We start from the raw sequence: 25,900 nt of genomic DNA, 5'->3' as shown, positions 1-25,900 counted from the left end.
CATTTCTTCAGTTACATCTGCACGTCCAGTGTGCTACTGAAAGAAGCAAGAAAAGAAACAGAACGATAAGAGGGACTTCTTAGTTCTTTGGGGCTTCTATGGGCTGTAGAGTAGGGAAGTCTCACAAGCCCTGCCCCATGTCTGCCCCAGGGTGAGGCTGCTTGCTCTGATGTCCATCTTCAGCATGTTTTTTTTTTTTTTTTTTCACACTGAACTTCTGGAGTAGATGCACAAAATTATTTCCTCCCTGGAGTTTTAAAGAAGAACAGTGAAAACCAGTCTATACCCAGTTCAGTAGACCCCTATGTCTTATGTGGTTCAACATTTATTCTTGGTCTGAGGAATAAAAGTCAGAGATACAATCCCTTCTGAGTTTCCATAATCCTACAGGAGTTTATGATAATTACTTATAGATCTATGATGTCATTGTCCATTTCATGTGCTATAGAACCACCTAGGAGACACACCTCTGAATATGTCTTGAAAGGTTTAACTGAAGGCACCTTGAATGGGCAGTATTCCATGCACCAGCATCCTGAGCTGAATAAAAATGGAAAAATGAAAGAGAAGCAATAGAAAAATTCTCAGGCTGTATTAGGAATACTTCATGGGTTTTATATTTCATGAAGCAGCTGGCAGAGGTCCAGCATTCACCTTCTTGGCCTTCCAACTGCAGATAGGTAGTATACATGTTTACACTGTCATGTCTTTCCCTGCCATGACAGACTATTCTGAAAGTGCAAGTCAGAAGACACCCTTCCATCCTCATATTGTTTATGGCAGGTGTTTTACCATAGCAATAAGTAAGTGAGTACAACAGAAACCAAAGGGAAAGGACCCAGTCCATGAACTGGAACTGGAGGGGAGGGAGCAAAGCTCTGAAGATCAGTCTCACTTTACTCTCAGTTCAGAGAATTATGAAGAGAACTCTATGGGAGCAGTAAGGAATCCTATTTAGGCTTCATGTCAGATAATATGGACTTTACTTTCAGCAAATGATTGTATTATACACATTTTCAATGGCAACACACAACATCACACATGTGTTAGTGTGGTTTAAAGCCTTGTGATGATGGGACAGAACAAAGAGCTAACCACCAAGGTGTTATCATGATTTTCTCGACTCATCCTTAGCTTTTCAACCCTCTGGAAATCAGTCTGGTGGTTCCTTATTGGACATAGTACTATCTGAAGACCCCAGCTATACCACTTCAGGGCATATATGCAAATGATGTTCCCTCCAACATATAACAAGGACACATACTTTACCATGTTCATAGAAGCCTTATTTATAATAGCCAGAAGCTGGAAAGAGCCTAGATGTCCATCAACAGAGAAATGGATACAGAAATTGTGATACATTTACACAATGGAGTACCATTCAGCTATTAGAAACAATGAATTCATGAAATTTTTAGGCAAATGGATGGAGCCATCATCCTGAGTGAGGTAACCCACTTACAAAAGAACACACATGTTATGTACTCACTAATAAGTGGATATTAGCCCAAAAGTTCAAAATACCCAAGATACAATCCATAGACCATACGGCGTTCAAGAAGAAAGAAGACCAAAGAGTAGATGCTTCAGTTCTTCTTAGAAGGGGAAACAAAATACAGAAAAAATTACAGAGACAAGTGTGGAGCAGAGACTGAAGGAAAGGTCATCCAAAGACTGCTCTACCTGGGGATCCATCTCATCCAAACCCAGACAATATTGTGGATGCCAAGAAGTACATGGTGACAGGAGCCTGATGTAGCTGTCTTCTGAGAGACTTTGCCAGATCATGGCAAATACAAAGGCAGATGCTCTCAGCCAATTATTGGACTAAAACAAGGTCCCCAATGGAGGAGTTAGGAAAAGGACTAGTGATTATTTTTTGTGAGTCATTCAACTGTCTGGGAGAGAGCACCATGAAGGAAGCTGAGATAGGACAGTATGATAAACTTCCTACACATCTGTAGAGGAAGAAGCAGCAGATTTCTGGAAGTGGACGTGGGCTATGAACCTACACACAGTCTCATTAAGTCATTAGCAACATGGAGTAGGAAGATGTTAAATGTTAAGATGTTTTGGTGTTAAAGAGACTTTGGTTAGGACTAGGAAAATGGCCCATTGGATAAGATGCTTAGCTAGTAAGCATGAAGTCTGGAATTTGAATATTTAGATCCCATGTAAATGCTAGGCAAGGGGGCTGTCTTAGTCAGGGTTTCTATTCCTGAACAAAACACCATGACCAAGAAACAAGTTGGGGAAGAAAGGGTTTATTCAGTTTATACTTCCACATTGTCATTGCTCACCAAAGGAAGTCAGAACTGGAACTCATACAGGGTAAAAACCTGGAGGCAGGAGATGATGCAGAAGCCATGGAGGGATGCTTCTTACAGAATTAATTCCCCTGACTTTCTCAGCCTGCTTTCTTATAGAACCCAGGACCACCAGCCCAGGGGTGGTACCACCCACAATGGACTTTCCCACACTTGATCAGCAATTGATAAAATGCCTTACAGCTGGATCTCATGGAAGCATTTCCTTAAGGGAGACTCCTTTCTCTGTAATAACTCCAGCTTGTATCAAGTTGACACAATACCAACCTGTAATTCTGGGATCAGTCAAAATATTATGTTTCAAAGAATAAGATGGATAGTGATAAAGAAGGATTCATGGCAACAGCTTTGTTTGCATGCACACCTGCACACAAGTGGATCTATATACAAGTGTGTATGCAAACACACACACACACAGCACATAAAAATGGTACCTAGGTTGTGGGAGCTGTAGAGATGGCTAAAATGATAAAGTACCTGTTGTGCAAATATGAGGCCATGAGGTTGACTCCCAGAACCTACATAAAAGTTAGGTGCCTTAGTTAGGGTTTCTATTGTGATAAACACCATGCACCAAAACAGTCTGGAGATGAAAGGGTTTATCTTGTCTTACATTTCTAGGCAACAGTTCATATGCACTGTAGCACTGTAGAAACCTGGAGGCAGGGACAGAAGCATAGCCCATGGAGGGGTGCTGCTTACTGGTTTGCTCCTCAAAGCCTACTCAACCGGACTCTCTTATAGAACGTAGGGCCAGAAGATCAGGGATTGCACTGACCACAGTGAGTTTTGGCCTCCCACATTAATCAGTCAGGAAAATGCACCACACCTGAGCCTGCAGGCCAGTCTGGAGAGGTACTTTCTCAACTGAGGTTTCCTCAGTTGAAATGACTAAGAGATGACTGACTATGATCTATTTTTTTATGCTATTCTCCCATTTTTCTCCTTCAGGAGCAGTAATAAACTCTTTCTACTTTCAAACACTCTCTTCTTTCCCCTTGTAATTTTAAACTTTTGTGAACAAAAACAAGTTAGGTAGAGACAGAGCCAGGTCACCAACATCAGGACTCAGGGCCTGAGAGCATATTGCTGAGCACCTAAAAGAGCCTCACAATCACTTTCCCACCTGAGTCCATGGAGACAGAGCGGAGTCACCCCCATAAGAACTCACTGCCTGCCCACAAACAGCCGAACACCCAGGAGCAATCTTCATCCTTAGCCCATGGGCTCTTAGACCTACAGGAGAGGCAAGCTCCAGACAGAGATAAGAAGATTACCTAACATCACAGATAACAAGATGGCAAGAGGCAAGCACAAGAACCTAAGCAATGGAAACCAAGACAACTTGGCAACATCAGAACCCAGTTCTCCCACCACAGCAAGTAGTAAATTTCACAATATACCAGAAAAACAAGATAGGGACTTAAAATCATACTTCATGATGATGATGGAGATCTTCAAGAAGCACATAAATAATACACTTAAAGAAGTACAGGAAAGCCAGGAGAACACATACAAACATGTTGAAACTCTTAAAGAGGAAACACAAGAAAACCCATAAAGAACACTTAAGGAGCTACAGGAAAGCACAAACAAAGAGGGTGAAGAAGTTGAAAACAGAAATAGAAACAATAAAGAAACCACAAAGGGAGACAACCCTGGAGATAGAAAACCTAGGAAAGACATCGGAAGTCAGAGATGCCAGCATCACCAATAGAATACAAGACATGGAAAAGAAAATCTCAGGTTCAGAAGATACCATAGAAAACATTAACACAAGAGTCTGAGAAAATGCAAAAATCTAAAAGCTTCTAACCTGAAACATCCAGAAAATCCAGGACACAATGAGAAGACCAAACCTAAAGATAGTAGGAGTAGAAGAGAGCAAAGACTCTCAACTAAAAGGCCCAGTAAATATCTTCAACAAAATTATAGAAGAAAACTTCTCTAACCTAAACAAAAAGATGACCACAAACATACAAGAAGCCTACAGAACCCCAAATAGATTAGACCAGAAAAGAAATTCTTCTCAACACATAATAGTCAAAACAGCAAATGTTCAAAACAAGAAAGAATACTAAAAGCAGTAAGGGAAAAAGGACAGGTAACATATAAAGGCAGACCTATCAGAATTACACCAGACTTTTCAACAGAGACTATGAAAGCTAGAAGATCCTGGAAAGACACCATACCGACCCTAAAAGAACACAAATGGCAGCCCAGGTTACTATATCCAGCAAAACTCTTAATTACCATAGATGAAGAAACCAAAATATTCCAGGACAAAACCAAATTTATATAATATCTGTCCACAATCCAGTCCTATAAAAGATAATAGATGGAAAACTCCAAAACAAGGCAGGAAACTACACCCTAGGAAAAACAAGAGAATAATCTTTTTGCAAGAAAACCAAAAGACGAAAAACCCACAAACATAATTCTACCTCTAACAACAAAAATAACAGAAAAATCATTAATATCTCTTAACATCAATGGACTCAGTTCTCCAATAAAAAGGCAAAGACTACGACACTGGATATGTACACAGGATCCAGAATTTTTATGACTAGAGGAAACTCATCTCAGAGGCAAAGACAGACACTACCTCAGAGGAAAAGGCTAGGAAAAACTTTCCAAAAAAAATGGTCTCAAGAAACAAGCTAGAGTACCCATTCTAATATTGAATAAAATAGATTTTCAACCAAAAGTTATGAAAAAAGACAAGGAAGGACACTTTTTACTTATCAGAAAAATCTATCAAGACAAACTCACAATCTTGAACATGTATGCTCTAAATACAAGAGCACCCATATTCATAAAAGAAACCTTACTAAAGCTCAAAGCATATATTGTACCACACACAATAATAGTGTGAGACTTCAAGATCCCACTTTCATCAATGGACAGATCATGGAAGCAGAAACAGCAGAGACAAAGCAAAACTAGCAAAGGATATGAACCAATTTTATTTAACAGACATCTATAGAACATTTCATCCTAAAACAAAAGAATATACCTTCTTCTCAGCACCTCATGGCACTTTCTCCAAAATTGGCCACATAGTTGGCCACAAGACAGGCCCCAACACATTTAAGAAGATCTAAATATTCCCATGCATCATATCAGATCACAATCAACTAAGGCTGGTTTTCGATAACAACAACAACAACAACAACAACAACAAAAAACAAAAAAAAAAAAAAAAACAAAACAAACAAAAAAAACCCAAAAAGCCCACATACACATGGAAGCTGAACAATGCTCTACTCAATGATAACATGGCCAAGGAAGAAATAAGAAAGAAATTAAGGATTCTTTAGAATTTAACAAAAATGAAGGCATAACATACCCAAATTTATAGGATGCAATGAAAGCAGTACTAAGAGGAGAACTCATAGCTCTGAGTGCCTACAAAAAGAAATTTGCAAGAGCATACACTAGCAGCTTGACAGAACACCGGAAGCAGATATACCCAAGAGGAGTAGAAGGCAGGAAATTATCAAACCCAGAGCAAAAATCAACCAAATAGAGGCGAAAAGAACTATACTAAGAATCAACAAAACTAGGAGCTGGGTCTTGGAGAAAATTAACAAGATCAATAAACCATTAGCTGGACTAACTAGAGCACACAGAGTGAGTATTCAAATTAACAAAATCAGAAATGAAAGGGGGAGTTATAATAAGAGAAACTGAGGAAATTCAAGAAATCATCAGATCCTACTAAAAAAGCCTATACTCAACAAAACTGGAAAATTTAGAGGAAATGAACAATTTTCTAGAGAGATACCAGGTACCAAAGTTAAATCAGGATCAGATAAATCATTTAAACAGTTCCATAACCCCTAAAGAAATAGAAGCAGTCATCAAAAACCTTCCAAGCAAAACAAATCCCAGGACCAGAGGGGTTCAGTGCAGAATTCTTTCAGACTTTCATAGAAGACATCATACCAATATTCTTCAAACTATGCCACAAAATAGAAACATAAGGTGATGTTAAAAAAAAAAAAAACCCGAAAACCAAGGTTTTGGGTGGCTCTGAGACTTTTCCAAAACACCCCATTCTTAGAATGTGAGATCCTAAAGATACAGAAATATTTAAACTCAGACTCAAAGATTTTCCAGTCATTCCAAGGCTATCAGATCCTGCCTGTGCCTGACATATAAAAACAATGTCCCAGAGTAATTCTCAGAAAAAAACACAGAATATACTAACTGATAGTCACCTGGTCTTCTAGAAAGCCCAAAATAGGGTCCAGATGCATGTCATAAATAATTCATGCTTTAATCACCCAATTCTGAGAAACAAAAGATGGTCAAAATCCCTCAAAGTTTGAAATATATAAACAAGTTTCTGAAAATGTAAAAACAAAGTTTTAGTGGATAGGTCAAGCTATACTGACAAAGCTGAGTTAAGACAAAACAAAAATGAAAAGGCTGAACAACTGGTGAGTGGGAGACCTAGGCTGCCGGGGAGCGGAGGGATCTCTGCGGAGTGCACACGGAAAGTGCACCCCCTGCCTTGACCTGCCCTGCCCTGCCTGATCTAGTTACCGGGAACAGAACTTAGGAACTTCTGTTTCCACCCTGCAGCGACTTCAGGACGCAGAGCGGAGCCTGGCCCATCTGCCACCCGGAACGGCGGCTCGTAGAGGCTGAGCAACTGGTGGGTGGAAGACCTGGGCTGCCAGGGAGCAGAGAGAACTCTGCGGAGTGAACATGGAAAGTGCACCCCCTGCCTTGCCCTGCCCTGCCCTGCCTGATCCAGCGACCAGGAACAGAACTTTGGAACTTCTGTTCCCACCAGGCGACTCTGAGGCATAGAACAGGGCTCGACCCATCTGCCACCTGGACCAGTGGAGATCCAGGGACACAGACCAGATACAAGGGAAAGGCAAGAACATATCACTGACAACAAAATGGCAAGAGGAAAGCGAAAGAGTATATCCCAAAGAAACCAAGATAACCTGGCAACACCAGAACCCAGCCCTCCCATAAAAGCAAACATCGGAATTCCAAACACTCCAGAGAAAGAAGACACAGACCTGAAATCATACCTCAAGATGCTGATAGAGATAATGAAACAAGAACGGGAGGAAAAGCAAAAAGATTCAGAAGCTTTTAAAGAGGAAACAAAAAAAAAAAACTCAAAGAAACACAGGAAAACACAACCAAAGAGATGAAGGAATGGGAGAGAGAACTTAAAACGGAAATTGACACAATAAAGAAAACACTAAAAGAGATAACCCTAGAGGTAGAATACATAAAAAAGAAATCAGGAGTCACAGAAGCAAGCATTTCCAATAGACTACAAGAGATGGAAGAGAGAATCTCGGGGGCAGAAGACAACATTGTAAACATAGACAAAACAGCCAGAGAAGATGCAAAAAACAAAAAGCTCCTAACCCAAAATGTCCAGGAAATCCAAGACACAATGAGAAGACCGAACCTAAGGATAATAGGAATAGAAGAGGGAGAAGAGTGTCAACTAAGAGGCACAGTAAATATCTTCAACAAAATCATAGAAGAAAACTTTTCTACCCTCAAGAATGAGATGACCACGAGCATAATAGAAGCCTTCAGAACTCCAAATAGGTTGGACCAGAAAAGAAATGCCTCCAGACACATAATAGTCAAAACATCAAGTGCCCAAAGCAAAGAAAGAATACTAAAAGCAGTAAGGGAAAAAGGTCAGGTAACATATAAAGGCAGGCCAATCAGATTCACACCCGATTTCTCAACAAAGACTATGAAAGCTAGAAGAGCCTGGACAGACATCATGTACACCCTAAGAGAGCACAAGTGCCAGCCCAAGCTGCTATACCCAGCAAAACTATCAATCACCATCGATGGAGAGATGAAGATATTTCAAGACAAATCAAAATTTACACAATATCTGACCACAAACCCAGCACTACAATGAATTATAGGTGGAAAACCCAATACAAGGAGGGGAACTACATCCTAGTAAGAACAAGAAAATTCCTAAACAAGAAAACTAAAAGAAGAAAAAGAAACAGACACAACTCAACCCACAAAAGCAATAATGGCAGGAAACAGAAACAGCTATTCCTTGATATCTATTAACATAAATGGACTCAACTCCCCAATAAAGAGACATAGGCTATCAGACTGGATACATAAACAAAATCCAGCTTTTTGCTGCATACAAAAAACTCATCTCAGAGACAAAGACAGACACTATCTCAGAGTAAAAGGGTGGGAAAAAAACTTCCAAGCAAACAGCTCCAAGAAGCAAGCTGGAGTGGCTATTCTAATATCGAATAAAGTAAATTTCCAACCAAAAGTTATCAAAAAAGATAAGGAAGGACAGTTTTTACTCATTACCGGGGAAATCTGTCAGGAGAAACTCTCAATCTTTAACATATATGCTCCAAATAAAAAAGCACCCACATTCATAAAAGAAACCCTACTAAAGCTCAAAAAATACATTTCACCCCACACAACAATAGTGGGAGACTTTAATACCTCACTCTCACCAATGGAAAGATCAGGGAAACAGAAACTGAACAAGGACACTGCAAAACTAGCAGAGACTTTGAACCAACTAGAATTAATAGATATATACAGAACATATTATCCTAAAGTAAAAGAATACACCTTCTTCTCACCACCCCATGGCACCTTCTCGAAAATTGACCACATATTTGGACACAGAGCAAGCCTCAATCGATATAAGAGGATTGCAATACTCCCATGCATCCTCTCAGATCACCATGGCCTATGGCTGGTCTTTAACAACAACAAAGACAACAAAAAGCCCACATACACATGGAAACTAAACAACACTCTGTTAAACGATAGCAAGGTCAAAGAAGAAATATAAAAAGGAATTAAGGATTTTCTAGAATTCAACGAAAATGAAAACACAACATACCCAAACCTATGGGATGCAATGAAAGCAGTATTGAGAGGAAAACTCATAGCCCTAAGTGCTTCCAAAAAGAAACTGGAAAGAGCTCACATCAGCAACCTGACAGCACAGCTAAAAGCCCTAGAACAAAAGGAAGCAGATATACCCAAAAAGAGTAGAGGCAAGAAATAATCAAAATTACGGCAGAAATAGACCAAATAGAATCAAAAAGAACCATTGAAAAAATCAACAAAACCAAGAGTTGGTTCTTTGAGAAAATCAACAAGATTGATAAACCCCTAGCCAGACTAACTAGAGGGCAAAGAGAGAGTATACAAATTAACAAAATCTGAAAGGAAAGTGGAGACATAACAACTGAAACTGAGGAAATTCAAGAAATCATCAGATCCTACTACAAAAACTTATACTCCACAAAATTGGAAAATCTGGAGGAAATGGACGAATTCCTAAACAGATACAAGGTCCCAAAGTTAAACCAGGACCAAGTAAACCATCTAAATAACCCTATATCACCTAAAGAAATAGAAGTCATCAAAAGCCTCCCAACCAAAAAAAGCCCAGGTCCAGAAGGGTTCAGTGCAGAATTTTATCAGACATTTAATGGGGATATAACACCAATACTCGCCAAACTATTCCAAAAAATAGAATCAGATGGAATATTACCCAACTCATTTTTTGAGGCTACACTAACCCTCGTACCTAAACCACACAAAGACCCTACAAGGAAAGAGAACTTCAGACCAATCTCACTTATGAACATTGATGCAAAAATACTCAACAAAATCTTTGCAAACCGAATCCAAGAACACATCAAAACGATCATTCATCATGACCAAGTACACTTCATCCCTGGGATGCAGGGATGGTTTAATATAAGGAAATCCATCAACATAATCCACCATATAAACAAACTCAAAGATCAAAATCACATGGTCATCTCACTAGATGTAGAGAAAGCATTTGACAAAATCCAACACCCCTTCATGTTAAAAGTCTTGGAAAGAACAGGAATCCAAGGTCCATACTTAAACATAATAAAAGCAATATACAGCAAACCAACAGCCAACATCAAAATTAATGGCGAGAAACTTGAAGCAATCCCACTAATATCAGGGACTCAACATAGGTGCCCACTCTCCCCCTACCTATTCAACATAGTACTAGAAGTCTTGGCTGAAGCAATTAGACAGCAAAAGGAGATCAAGGGGATACAAATCAGAAAGGAAGAGATGAAAACATCACTCTTTGCCAATCACATGATAGTGTACTTGAGTGACCCCAAAAATTCCACCAGAGAACTCCTACACTTGATAAACAAGTTCTGCAAAGTGGCTGGATACAAAATTAACTCGAACAAATCAGTAGCCTTCCTATACTCAAAGGACAAACATGTGGAAAAAGAAATTAGAAAAAAGGTACCCTTCACAATCGTCACAAAAAGTATGAAATACTTTGGTGTGACTCTAACTAAGCAAGTGAAGGACCTGTATGACAAAACTTCAAACCTCTAAAGAAAGAAATTGAGGAGGATCTCAGAAAATGGAAAGATCTCCCATGCTCATGGATTGGAAAGATCAACATCTTAAAAATTGCCATCCTACCAAAAGCAATCTATAGATTCAATGCAATCCCCATCATAATTTCAACCCAGTTCTTCAAGGAATTAGAAAGATCAATGTGCAATTACATATGGAATAACAAAAGACCTAGAATAGCAAAATCCATCCTCAACAACAAGAAAACATCTGCGTGAATCACTATCCCTAACCTCAAGCTATATTACAAGGCAATTGTGCTGAAAACTGCATGGTAGTGGTACAGAAATAGGCATGTGGATCAATGGAATATAATAGAAGATCCAGAAATGAGCCCTGATGTATATGGTCACCTGATTTTTGACAAAGGAGCCGTAAACATTCAATGGAAAAATGACAGCCTGTTCAACAAATGGTGCTGGTCCAACTGGCACTCAGCATGGAAAAGAATGAAAATAGACCCTTTCTTATCTCCTTGTACAAAGCTCAAGTGTAAGTGGATCAAAGATCTCCACATTAAACCAGATACACTGAAACTATTAGATGAGAAAGTAGGGAAAACCTTAGAACACATAGGCACAGGAGAAAATTTCCTGAACAAAACACCAATGGCTCAAGCAATAAGGTCAAAGATTAACAAATGGGACTTAATGAGATTGCAAAGTTTCTGTAATGCTAAGGACATTGTCAAGAAAACAAAAAGGCAACCAACAGAATGGGAAAAGATCTTTACCAACACCACATCAAATAGAGGCCTAATATCCAAGGTATACAAGGAACTCAAAAAGCTAGACACCAGAGATCCAAATAACCCTATTAAAAAATGGGGTATAGAGCTAAACAAAATGTTCTCAGTTGAAAAACATCGAATGGCCGAGAAACATCTGAGGAAGAGTTTAACACCCTTAGCCATCAGGGAAATGCAAATCAAAACAACCCTGAGATTCCACCTCACACCAGTCAGATTGGCCAAGATCCAAAACTCAGATGACAGCAGATGCTGGCGAGGCTGCGGAGAAAGAGGAACACTTCTCCACTGTTGGTGGGGATGCAAACTAATACAACCACTCTGGAAATCAGTCTGGCGATACCTCAGAAAATTGGATATAGCACTACCTGAAGACCCAGCTATTCCACTTCTGGGCATATACCCCAGAGAGACTTTAATACACAACAAAGATATATTCACCACAATGTTCCTAGCAGCTCTATTTATAATAGCCTGAAGCTGGAAAGAACCCAGATGTCCTTCAGAAGATGAATGGATACAAAAATTGTGGTACATTTACACAATGGAATACTACTCAGCCACCAGAAACAATGACTTAACCAAATTCTTAAGAAAATGGCTGCATCTAGAGACTATCATACTGAGTGAGATAACCCAGTCACAAAAGAACAAACATAATATGCAGTCACTGATATTGGGATGCTAACCCCAGAGGCTTGCACTCCCCCTGAAACAACTCACAGACTGTATGAAGTCCAAGAAAAAAAGAAAAGAAAACAAAAAATAATATTTACAAAACAAGAAGACTTTGACTATTTCCATGTGGGGGATGTTTTGCATGTACTTTACGCTCATTGTAACTACTAGGTTTTCAATGTATGCTGTCAAGCCTTTGAAAAAATCAATACTGACTAAAAAATATATTCATATAGTTTTATGTAAAAATTATTTTAAAATCTGAAAAAACAGTACTGACAAAAATGTATAATTTTAAGCAAAAAATGTTTAAAATCTGTACATTTATCTTTGTTTTGTAAAATAAAGTTGTTTAAAAAAAAACAAAACAAAAATGATGGCTTTAAAACAGCTTCCCTACCCCTTTCTGTACTGAATTCCAAGGAGAATACAAATTGACAACAACTTTACTGCCAAAATTTCTCCCTCCTTTCTCTCCTCTTTCTGAAAATTATACTTCTGACCAATGGTAAAATAGTAGTTTACCCCCTCACAAAAAAGTATAAAATATATGCTGTTTGAGTTCGTTGTTGACTCTCCCTGCGAGGATGAGCAACCCTAGGTACATGGAATAAAAACCTCTTGTTTTTACAGTGGTCTATTGTTTATTTGTTTTCTGTGGGTCGTGCTCCTGAGCTGACTTTTCGGGTTCTTACAACAAAGGAACACTACTCAATTCATTCTTCAAAGGCACAATTATGCTCATACCTAAACCATACAAAGACCCTACTAAGATAGAGAAATTTAAACCAATTTCCCTCATGAACATCGATGCAATTATACTCAATAAAATTTTTGCAAACTGAATCCAAGAACACATCAAAATTATCATTCACCATGATTAAGTAGGCTTCATCCCAGGGATACAAAGATGGTTCAATAAATGGCAATTTATCAACGTAATCCACTATATAAACAAACTCAAAAAAAAAAAAAAAAAAACAAAACTCACATGATCATCTCTTTCTCTCTCTCTTAACAGAATTAATTCATTTATTTGTTGTCTTTTATAAAAACCCTTATGTGGTAGCCACAGCTGGAGCCTGCATCCTTTGAACAGAGATACCAGTGTGGGTTTTCACACGATGATCAATGAATCAGCAAATCAAAACAACCCAGAGATTCCAACTCACATTAGTCAGAATGGCTAAGATAAAAAACTCAGGTGACAGTAGATGCTGGCAAGGATGTGGAGAAAGAGGAACACTACTCTATTGTTGGTGAGATTGCAAGCTGGACCTACTTAGTTTTCCACTTACAATGTTGAAGGTTCCTTTCCCTCCATGCTGATGCCAGCTTTGATAATTTTTAAATTTATTTTTGATAATAGACATTTTAAGTGAAATAGATGAAATTTTATTGCAGACTTGATTTGTACCTATAGGTGGTTAATATATTGAACATTTTTATATATTTGTTACTTATCAAAACACTTTCTTTTAAGAAGTATCTTTTATGATAATTTAACATTTTATTTGGGTTATCTTTATATTTATACCAAATTGTGACTGACAACCCTGTATCAGATTAACAGCAGGGAAATATATTTCTCCTATTCTGTAATAGTCTTTTTTCTAACTTATTTTCTTTTGCTGTGCAGAAACTTTTAATTTGATATAATTTCGTTGCCATTCTTACTGTTTTCCTATGTAACTTTTGTTCTATTTATTTATTTTTTGCTTTTATGATGTAATGATTAACCACGAACCTTTTGAACGACACACTCAGCATGTGACTAAAAATGCCTTTTACCAGTAACATCTTTAAAGAGAAAAATGTTCAGTATGATATAGTTGTTAACCAAACATGGGATCACAGTTTGATAATAGAGATTATAAAGCTTTATACTTCACAAAAACTCAGATTCGTGTGAGCAGACTGAGCCTCATAATCAAACTTTGAAGTTTTTTTCCTGCTATTATCTCATCCTTATGGAGATAACGGAGCGTAGTGAGGCGTCTGCTCACCTGTCTGAGCCAGAAATGACACCATGGTGCTTTTGGGGATGCTTCCTTCTTTATGCATTATGCAAATTTCATCTGCTTCATTACTGATGTCTGTTCTCTACTGTGTCTCCTGAGTGAATCTCTGAGGTCAGGATCAGCATTTCAATTCTAGCCTCTCATACTTTTTGTAATAAAAACCAGTAAAGAAAAACTATCTACTACTAGTAGCCTAGCCCGCATGTCAAAGGACATAAATTTTAAAGAGTCAAGCATATTTAGTGTTTCAGTTCAGTGCCCCCTGGGCCTATTCCAAATAACAGCTTCACCTGGCCCTGGATTTCTCTGTATTTAATACAAGCTAGTATCTGTGAGTTATTCTTCATTCAACAATGGCAAATTTTCTTGCCAAAGTCTTTAGCATTCAGGGAACTGTCATGTTAAGCTTTGTATCTCACAGGAGCACCAGCACTTGTGGAAATTTCTGAAAGGGAGTACAGGGCAAGCAAACTGTCACTCATGCATGACACAAGTAAAACTGTTACTATTGTAGTTACCATAGTTACAACAGGAACTCCTCCTATATATACCAAGACTATCCTTGTGTAATTTAGGATCATTAGGGTAAATAATCTTCTACCTAACTGCAGGGCTTCCTCATGGCTGCTACGAGGTTAGATGTGTAACAAGGGGATGAAGAAAGGGTAAACGATTGGTTCAGACCCAGGCAAGTGTTTGATGATGTCCTGCCAGTCAACCTTTATTCTCAGAACCTGCTACACTTCCAATCTTTAAATTATTTATCCTCCTGCTAATATGTTATTGAAATTAATAGCAACAAATCATTTTAGTTTAGGGATAGCATTCTAAATTTTTATGAAATGAGGTGAATGTTTCATATTTCTGAATTTCCTAGGTTGGTTTTTATACAGAGCTGCATAGAACATGACACATGAGTTGCCCTGAGGTATATACAGTGGTGGACTTTCCCAATCTAGCCTACTAACTATGAAGGAATTTAACCTGACCTGTATTTTGGGGCTTGAATTTCTCTCCCATCTCCCTTGCTTTAGTGTGTTATTTTGTATTATTTACTTTTTGAGAATAGCTAATATTAGGTACTTTACTAGAAAAACACCATGACCCAAAACAACTTGTGAAAGAAAGAGTTTACTTTGATGTCTGGTTACCAAAGGCTGAGACTCTATTATGGTGGAGAATCATGGCAGTGAGCAGCACCATGCCAGTAGATGAAGGAAGCTGTGGGTCTTTAACTTAACCACACACTGAAGTAGTCAACTGGAAGCTAGTTAAGGCTGTAAACTCTTAAAGCTTGAGCCTAGTGACATATTTCCTTTATTAAGCCTTCACGTTTTAAGAGTTGGATGACAACCCCAAACAACGCAACCAATGGGGGACCAAGGGAGCCTTTGGGGGACACTTCTCATTCAAACCACAACAATGGTGTTGCTGGTGATACACTCCAGACAGACTTTTCCCCCAAACTTAAGTCACAGTTATACGTCTATACTGCAAATCCCTAAATCAGGTATGTTTCTCCTGTGTATTATTGCAACACTCTCTAAAATCTCTGTGACCCAGCTCTAGTCTGGACCCACAGTAAGATAATTCTTAAGAGATCAGTAGGATCATTTTTTTCCCTGTTGTTCAACACATTTCTTTGATTTTCTTTGTCAGAGTAAAAGTGAAATATTTATTCTCTTAATACAATTTTCTTTATGAGACTGATGATTCCTAACTATATTGAGCACAATAATGTACAAACACTTTTAAAAATAATTTCTAAAGTTTCCTCATTTCTATATCTTCATCTTTGCTCCCACTCTTTCAGGTACAGTGGTCTTTTTGCTGTGCCCTGAACATGCCAAGGACATGCCTCAACATCTACTCCTTGAAGATCTCTGATCTACAATATTAGCCTGCTTCTTTTCCGCTTCTTTTTCTTCCCATCCCATTTTCTTTTCATGATCACCTATCAATATCATATTCTCTCCTCTTCCTGAATATTCCCTCACTGGGCTGGTCACTATCTGACATATTATTTTATTTAGTTTTTTGCTTGCCTCTTTCTACTTCTAACCATATAAGGATACAAGCTTCAAGAGGGTGGGGAGTTTTATTGTCTTAGCTCATTGCTAAGTTTGAATCAAGAGAAACTGGCACCTCACATGACACTACCACATGCTTTACCCTGGCATATGAGCAACATTGACAATAGTCCCTGGAGCATACAGACTTTGATTCAATTTATATTCTTTGGTAAGAACTTTTCCACCAGCTAGTCAGGTCTGAAATCACTGTTGTAGGACCTAGTATGTATGTCTGAGTAGGTATAGATAGGCCAATACTGATACTAAAAACTCTCTTATTCAAATATGGTACTGTGGTAGTTTGAGAATGGTCATCATAGGTTCATATGTTTGAATGCTTGATCTCAGTTGGTGGAACAGTTTGGGAAGGATGAAGAGGAATTGTGGCTTTTGAAGGGGGCGTGGCCTTCCTGAAGGAAGTGTGTCACTGAGGGGTTGCTCTGGGAGAGGTATATTTTTTGAAGTTTCAAAACCCCATCATTCTATATTTGGCTTTCTGCCTTGTCATTATCATCTCAATGTGTAAGATCCCACCTACTTCTTCAGTGCATGTCTACCTTCCTATTGTCATATTCCCCATCATGATGGTCATGCCTCAGAGCATCCTCTGTTTCAGCTCCCATTGGTGATGATTTGGATTTAAGATATGGTTTTCTAACGCAAGGTGTGGAAGTGATTTTGCACACTCGCCCACTATAGAACTGATGCCACAGTGCTTACATAGAGGAGGACGCCATCTTCAGAACAGCAACACCTAGCTAATAGTGATGTTCTTTATGAAAAGACCTTGTTGAGATGTTTGACTTTCAGTCTGGAAATCACTGCAGACACAAACTCATGAGGTACCATTTCCTGCTGGGTTTGACTAGTATGTTTAATTCACTTTATGCAATCTTTCAGCTATTTTATTTAAAGAAATGCCAATGTATTTAAAGAAATACTGGGGGGAATTAAAAGATAATGTGATGGACAAAATCAGTCAGCTGGACAAGGAAAGCTATGTACATTATAACAGGACTAAGAGAGCCATCCTTACGGCTGACTGCGAGCTGGTCAACCCCAGTCATTCCAGCCATGAACATTTCAAACATTTCACCATTATTTGTAACATTCCTTGTGAGAAGCTGGAGAGATTTAATTTTCATGTGTGGATAAGAAGACAGTTAACATTCTTTAAAATAAATACTTAAGAAAGCAACAGCAAAACAAACCCCACAAACTTTACCCTCAGCCGTAAGTACCCATTCTCACATTCTTAGGACATAATAGAAAGCATTAGTGTTTTTATACCCACAACAAAGCATGGACCTGCTGATGTTTTCAAGCATTCCTCCAGCAGCTTCATGCGCATCTTCTGCAGCTCCGGGCTGTCCCATTCAGCTTCATCAATTCCCCAGTATAGATCTATGACCTGCAGCCAGACAGATGGATGGAGCAGCGTTAATTTCCCTGCAGGGAAATTAAATTTACCTGTGGGCTTCAGTCTTGTTCACAATGTCAATCTAATGCGACTGTCCACTTTTTTCTTTGCAGCCTGGGTTCCCTTGATGGAGGGGTGTATGTGGGGGTGAGCACTGATTTTCAAGTTTTATCTAAAGAGACATGTCTTTACCCCATGATGGTTTGGGGATGAGCACTGAATTTCTTATTTTGTTTCTGATATGGGAATCACACAAGCCCAGAGAAAAGGAAATGTTGAAGGTTCTGGAGGGTAGCATTAAATTGGATTACACTAGCAAAAATGATTGTATCTGGGATAAATTTACTACATTATTTGTGAAAAATCACACTGTAAATTATTATGTACTGTACACACTAATATAAGAAGAGATACTGATCTATCATTAAACACCTATGTTTATTCAGAAAATAAAAAAGAAACAAGACAACCCCCACCCCTTCCTGTTAATCTCACACTTCATTCCAGAGGGTAGATACTTTGACTACATCTGTTTTATCTGGGAACAATTTGGCTTTCATCAACACATATCTGAAGAAACTTGTTGGAAAACAGAAAGGTGTGCTTTACTGAGAGAGGATAATGGGAATCTTCTATCTCCTGACTTCAAACGCTCCCTGAGAAGAGTCTATAAGTCTCTAACAACTTTCAGAAGTTGCTCATCAGCAGCCTGAGTCTGTTCCTTTTACTCAGTACTATCTGCATAAAGCAACTGTTTCTGCCAGAGGCTTTGAAGGTTTCTGCTTTTCCTTCCCTAGTTCCCGACATCAGGAGAGAGAAAATTCCTGCCTCTCTTATAGGCCCTGATATGGGCTTGGGTGAGAGGCAACCAGAAGGGGTGTTCTCTGTGATACAGGAAGATTCCAGAAACTTTGTATGCTTCCTGTCTTTTGGATGTAGTTCCCATGTAGGTTGTGTTTCTACTAGATATCTGACATCTTGAATTTGAGGTTTTAGGCCAATGACAGTGTATCTAAAAAATATTTCCATGAGGAGAGGGCAGGGGGAGTGATCTGGAGACATGGTTCATTGGGGGCTGGGGAGTGCTTGCTGTTTAATTGTGAGGACCACAGAATTAGGATCCCAGCATCCATGCTGGTGAACCACAGCATCTGTAACTCCAGTACCAATCTTACATAGACAATAAGTCTCTAAAAACTACTTCCATAGTCCACTCCAGGACTTCCGGCATATCTGAGACTCTCACATTGATTTGAGGAACACCTCTATTTAAACTACATTGTAAGGTTTAACCACATATTATTAAGGAGGGATAGCTGGCAAGGACATAATAACTCTACTGATCAATTGGAAAATCAGTAGCTGGAACTATTTAAAATTAATGACGAATAACTGAAGGTGCGATATTTAGTTTCTCAAGGGCTCCTTGGCTCTTGCAACTGCTGACTCTTAGGCTGAATAGTGGAGAAACAGCACATGTCTATCACTGAATTCCAGAAGGCAGAGCTGTGTCTTGCTGAGTTTCAGAAGGGTACAGAAGTGATCTATGAAAAATTAGGACAGAAAGGGCTATAAATTAATAATTTTGTATGAAATTTGATCATATTCTTTCAGTATGATTTAAAAAGTACCTCTTTTTTTTGGACATTTTAAATTCTGTGGATTTCCCAGTGTAGGGGAATGCCAAGGTGCTGAAGTGGGAGAGGGTGGTTGGAAGAGGGGGCACCTTCATGGAGGAAATGGGAGGGGGAGGGGAGATGGGATTGTGGGAAAGGGGATAACATCTGAAATGTAAATACAAAGAATATCCAATAAATTTTGTCTGTTGCCTATATATATATATATATATATATATATATATATATATATATATATATATGTTATATATAATGTATAATGATATAAACGTTAAAACAGGATATTTCAAAATAGTTTATTTTTTTAAAAAATATTTTAATATATTGTGTGTATGAGTATTCTGCCTGCATGTAGGTTGGTGCACCACATGTATGTCTAGTGCCCACTGAGTTCAGAAGAAGGTGCTAGATTCCCTGGTATTGGAGTTAGTGGATGCTCCTGAGCTCCCAAGTGGGTGTGGAAATTGAAAATGGGTCCTCTGCAGAAACAAGTGTTCTTAATTTTTGAGTCAACTTTTCAGCCTTTGAAGCAGGACATTTTCAGGTATCAGTCGATAAAGCACCAAACACAGTCAAATCCATTGCTGTGTGAATGATACTCTTGCTTGTACACTGTACAATAGAAGAGTCACACACAGACCCCGTCTTTCTCTTCTTCACTGACACTGCTGGATGTGACATCATGCTCTGTGGTACAACACTAATAAATGACAGACCATAGAAAGATGTACACAGCATAAAGTAAGAAAACACTCAAAAATGGTGACAAATGAGAACGGGTAGAATCTGTAAATGACACATAGGTCAAGAAAGAAATCACAAGGGCAATAAAAACTTAGGCAAACATAAGTAAAGATACAGCAGGCCAAAGTTATGGGAGTCAGTCAAAATAGTATCAAGAAAAAAGCCTATAAAAATTATATAAGAAGTTTATAAAAAATTTAAAAAAAAACTATAAAACCTATAAAAATCCTAAAAAGAAGTATATTAAAAAATTTAAAATCACTGACAGCATTTCCCTTTTAAGGTACTGAAAAAAATAGAGCAAACAAGAATAGTGTAACCAATCAAAAAGTGAGAAAGAACAGCTCATTGTGGAATGTATTAGCTAGAAAAATGAAGGGAACAACAAAACAAAGCTTTATTGAAAAGGTTAACAAAATGACATTTTAGTGAAAACCAAAATGATGTTAAGGAAAGAAGACTCATACCACTAACACTGGAGGCACATATTTTTACCCACTTTAGAGAGATAATGAGCGTTAAGGAATATACCAGAAACAACCAACTGTGTTCCATTAAGTTAACTGATATGATACTAGAAAATTGCAGGTGAATTTTGCAAGCCTTAACTAAAAGAGGTCAGTTTCAAAGAGCTACAGATTATACACTTTTGTTTGTATGAGCAGTGAGCACGTAATGATAGAACATAAAATACTGTGGTCCCTTAGCACAAGTGGGGACAGGGAAGAGGTGGGTCTCTATTACAGGCACAGGGTTTCTTTTGACATAAATAAATGTTCTAAATTTGATTTTTCTAATTACCATATAACTGTGAATATACAAAGACACCCCATTGAGTCACACAGCTTAAGACTGAATTTCAATAAAGCTATTTCTAAAGGCTTCATCTTTGTACCTCTATTTATATTGTGATTTTATAATGTTCTTATAGTCTGCCTGTAGAGTGCACCAGTACAAGCATAACGGGATTAAGATCTAAGTAGGTGCAGACCAAATAACCATGATAATAAATCCAAACCGGGCTGTTTCATTCATCTGCTGCATTGCAGAAGGCAGAGCATCCCGTGACTTATATGCCACATTGTCTTTTGTCTCAGTACTTGCATCTATTATCCTTATACATTGGTTACTGGTACCCTCTTACCTTCTTCTTGGTGATTGGTCCCCTCTTCCAGGACTTCTTCATAAACTGCCTCTTTTTTTAAAAAATACACTTCAATAGCTTTGTTTAAATATTCTCCTGCCCCCAATTTTTCTCCATTAGACTGTTCTTTTCCATATGTCTTTATGGGAATTAAATGATGAAAAAGGATAAAAATCAAGCAACCTCAAAGACAGGGACAGAATAAATACATGAAGCATTAAACTTATGCAATACAAAACTCCATTTTGGGAAAATGGATATGCCATCTATCTACATGATCAATAACTGGTAAAAACCGCTTGGAACGAAAGTGCTCCACAAGACAAGATTTATTATACACTTAAAAAAATTAAGTTTAGCTTTGAGGGTAATGCCTTGGCACTGCAACTCCCATGATGCTCTTTGTTGTTTGCTGGACTATGACCCTATCAACAGCACATTTTATGTGCCTTTATTTATTGCATCACTTAAGGAGAAAGCTTAGAGAAGCAATTTAACTTCTATCTTTTTTTTTTTTTTACTTAAAACCATCTCATTTGTTTTTTTTTAAAAGTTCTTAGAGATGGTGATTTATCCTGCTAATTATAATGAGCTCAATTATCTGAAAACAAAATAATCAACCAAGAAAGCCCTAATAAATCCTCCCCAGCAATAAGACAAAATTTGTTTTTAAATGCCAACAGCATAAAACTACCAAGCAACATGTAAGAAATAGTAAACTAATGTTTCACCTGCCATCTACCTTCTGAAAAATCAAATTTGAGTGTATAATGCCCTGACACTATCATTCATTTGAAAAGAGCCTTTGGGGATGGGAGGGAGTGATGGGAAGAGGGCAGCAAGCAGGATGCAAAGTGAATAAGAAAAGACTAGAAAACAGAAACAGAACGGAAATCACAAGTGGCTGGTGATGTAGCTTCATGGCAGACTGACTATTACTTCGTGTACACAAACTCTTGCACATAATACCCGGCTCCACAGAAGTGAAAAGTAGTATAATAGTTTTGTAAAAGGAAAAGAAAAGAAAAAAGAGAGCCTTTGAGGAAATGTTTACCAAAATGTTTTCTTCATAAAATTCTCCACATTACAGAACCTTATTTGGATAAAAAACATGAAAGTCAGAGAGCACATGTCTGATATAATCTGTGTATGGTGTTAAATGAGTGTGTAGTGTGTTGTGTTTATAAAAAAGAAAATATATGTCCTGGGTTTCAGCACCAAGGTTAGGAAAATGATGAAGAGAGTATGGGGGATTTGCTCAAAGGAGGTGTGGCGAGGAATGGGGGAAAGAGGGATGCCTCTGGGGGACCCATGTTGAGAATCTCCCTCCTCCCTGCTCAGGGACCAGGCACACAACTGTACATTATAAAATAGAGTTTATTCAGGGCGTGGGGAGAGGAGTTAAGAGGGCAGTAGGGGCAGAGAGAGAGAAGAGAGAACAGGAGTAGTGAAGTAGAGGCCAACCATAAGCACATAAAAATAGAGAGAGGGAAGGGAATGGGGAGAGGAGGGACAAAGGGGCAAGAGAGGAGCAAGAGAGAGAGGAGGGGGCAAGCAGCCCCCTTTATAGTGTCAGGTAACTGGGGCAGAGCATACCTGGTTGTTGCTATGTAACTGTGGGGTTGTGTGTACCTAGCTGTTGCCAGGTAACTCTGGGGTGGAGTTTCCACAATCTCAACATAGTGTGGGTGAGTTTAGATGTGTGGGTGTGCATGCCTGTGAATGGCTGGAGGCCAGTGAAGAACTCTTCTTGGCTTATTCCCTTGAGACTAGGTCACACTGAACTTGAAGGCTAGGGTGGCTGAAGGCTGGCAGCTGGTAAGCCCTACTTATTTTTCTGTTTCTGCCCATCACAGCACAGAAATTACAGGCATGCTTGTAACTACACTCAGCTTTTTGTGTGGGTGCTGGGATCTCAACTCAGGTCTTAATGCTTTAACTTACCCACTGAGCCATTGTTCGCATCTCTACATTTGATAAATTAATTAAAACAAATCCTATACCAAAATGAGAGCTGTTAGTTATTGTAGTGGCCCTTTATTGCTTAAGGCATTTCCTCCTTAGGAATAATCTCTTTTCACACTTAAAAATAATCTTATCACATTATAGTTAGTTTGGTTGAAAAAAAAAATGGATTTCTCTAGCTTTCTTGGCTTTTACACACACATTACACCCCCCACTCCCCAGCTTTTAGGGATATCTTTTTAAGAACTCCAATAGCTCAGGAAAGAATTACAGAAATTGGCAAATGGGAGCACATGAAATTAAAAAAACCTTCTGCCTAGCAAAGGAAACAAACAGCAGAGTGAACAGGCAGTGCAGAGAACAGGAGAAAACCGTTGCCAACTGTAAGATGGGGGCTAATGCTTGAATCTGCAGAATCCTGGAAGACTGAGCCTTGGAATGAGTAAGTGAAGTAAATTGTTCTCAAAAGGAGAGGTGCAAATGATCAATAAACTATGCCTCTTATTAAAGAAACCAGTGACAAACCTAAGTGTGGGTGCGAGCAAAGGGGACCATGTGTGCATTGTCTTTAGGAGTTAAATCTTGTATTGCTAGCCTGGAAGTCAGTATGGAAGTTCCTCAAACACTGAAAACAGAATCAGAGCAAGGTCCAGTCTTGGGAATCAACAGAAGTTCTGTGGGCACATCACTCCAAAATAAGAAAGATGGAATTTATATCCTAGGCTCATAGCAAGGATTAAGGAAATTAATAGTAAACTCTACATAATTTTCAAGTTCTCCAAATTTGCCCACGAGAATGTTTCTTTTTCCTGTATTCGCCCCCCCAGCAGATCATCTTCCTGTACCCATTTTTAAAAGGATTCAGCTTCCTCGCTGACACCTGCCGCCACCCTCTGCCTCCATGATGAACGCTCACAGCACCTGCATCTCCTTGGCAGTGAGTATCACATGGGTCAGTGCCAGCTCATGACTACATACCTTGTGAGACTCAGCCACCTTGTATTAGGGACTGTTTAACATTAGCACTGTTTGTCTCATAATTCTTCCTGTGGCACTGTGCAATCACTAAATGTCTCAGTTACCTGTCTGGTTGCTGTGACAAACAAAACAAAAGAAAAAACAAAAAAAAAAAAAAAAAAACAAAAACAAAAACAAAAAAAAAAAAAAAAAAAAAAAAAAACCTGACCAAAACCATTTAAGCTTAATTTGCTTGCATTCAAGGGGGGAAATCCATCAGGGTAGCTGTTGACAATTACATAGTCAGCAAGTAGAGAGATGAATACTGGTGCCCAGCTGGCTTTCTTTTAATTTGGTCCAGGGCTGCAGCCTAGAGGATGGGTCCACCCACAATGAAGGTGGATCTTCTCATGTTAATTTACCCACTTTAGACTATTCTTCACAGACAAGTCCAAAGATTGGTCTTCCAAAGAATTTTAGATTCATTCAGTTTATTAATTTGAGCAATATTGATCATCATAGTAGCTATCGGAAGATATGTGGACAGGGCTCTGAGGCTCCCAAACAAGCCTGATCTACAAGATCATGAGTAGCCATTAGTGAGGACGTGCTACATAGATACATGTGATTGACCTTAAAGGACAGCTACATAGGCTCTACTCCCCAGAGGGACTTTTTTTTTTTAAATACACACAAAAGTGATGCAAAGACAAGAAATGTGCTGTATTTTGCTTGGGTACAGACACTGAGATTATGATATAAACTTCTGTGGTCTGAAGGACTTAAGGACCAGGGAGAGGAAATGCTTTACTCTGTAGGTAAGTGAATGAGTTAGCTACTTCTCAGTGGTCTCTACTTAATTATGGACAAAACAAAACTTTTATAATGCTATCCTTTTATTTTTTGAACATTTGTTAAAATGTTCCTCCCTCCCTCCTGAAAAACAGGAAAAGTAAAAACTGAAAACTTAAATACGATGTGTTCAGGATTTACAGAAGGCTTGGTGGTGAGTGTATTCAACCGAGACACTTAAATGTCACCTGAAAATTGGGGACTCTTTCTCATTCTGCTTACTGAAGGACAAATTCTCTTGGGTGGTTTCCACTGCTGGGGATAATTGAGACAGTCACAGTTAGCAGAAATTAAGGCCTAGCAAAAAATAATGCTCTACTAAATCCTGAATCTCCCTCAATGCTTTCACTCTACATTTAGGAGAAATATTAAGAAGATTGCCCCTGAGTACAAATTAAAATGGGGAATGATAATATTGTATAAGAAGTCAGGCTTGGTCATCCGGAGGAGCCACTGCATGATGCAGAAATTGTGATTAAATCAAAACAATGAAGGTCATGTCCACACTCTCTTTCTCCCTTCCTGCTGTCATCCTTATTTATTTTCACTCCCATAATCTGGCTCTCTCACAAGGATGGGAGATGGATGACGTAACACATTTATACTCCCAGGGAGTAGCAGCTTGGTAAGGCCTGGCTAGGCTCTGATGGACAGCACTGAAATGTGAAGTGACTAAACAAATCAGACCTCTGGCCCAAGTGAAGTGATGCGATTCAGTGAAGAGCTGTGCATTTCCCAGTAGACAGAGGCATCCATTAGATAAATAGAAAAGAGAGAAAGGTGATTAGTTGACAAGGTGCAGGCAAGACCAAGGGCACCGTAACAGAGTGTGTCAGTTACAAAGCCTGCAAGGTTTGTCAGTAACTCAGGGGACAAAACACATCTTGGGATGTCTGAGCAGCAGTCAG

At 38.7% G+C, this 25,900-nt stretch overlaps 1 protein-coding gene across 1 annotated transcript in view; it reads right to left on the bottom strand.

Annotated features, from left to right (window-relative positions):
- The window catches only part of NWD2 (NACHT and WD repeat domain containing 2), a gene marked incomplete at both ends in the record, with an annotated part of 178,066 nt that overhangs the window by 64,643 nt on the left and 87,523 nt on the right, over nt 1–25,900 (bottom strand). Inside the window, one exon of the mRNA XM_080915990.1 lies at nt 17,568–17,684. Coding sequence (XP_080772116.1) covers nt 17,568–17,684 — 117 coding nt within the window. The remainder of the gene's footprint in view (nt 1–17,567; nt 17,685–25,900) is intronic.

This window comes from Micromys minutus (assembly GCF_963924665.1).
Source record: "Micromys minutus genome assembly, chromosome: 1".
Taxonomy (NCBI): domain Eukaryota; kingdom Metazoa; phylum Chordata; class Mammalia; order Rodentia; family Muridae; genus Micromys; species Micromys minutus.
This window is presented reverse-complemented; position numbering and strand designations above follow the sequence as displayed.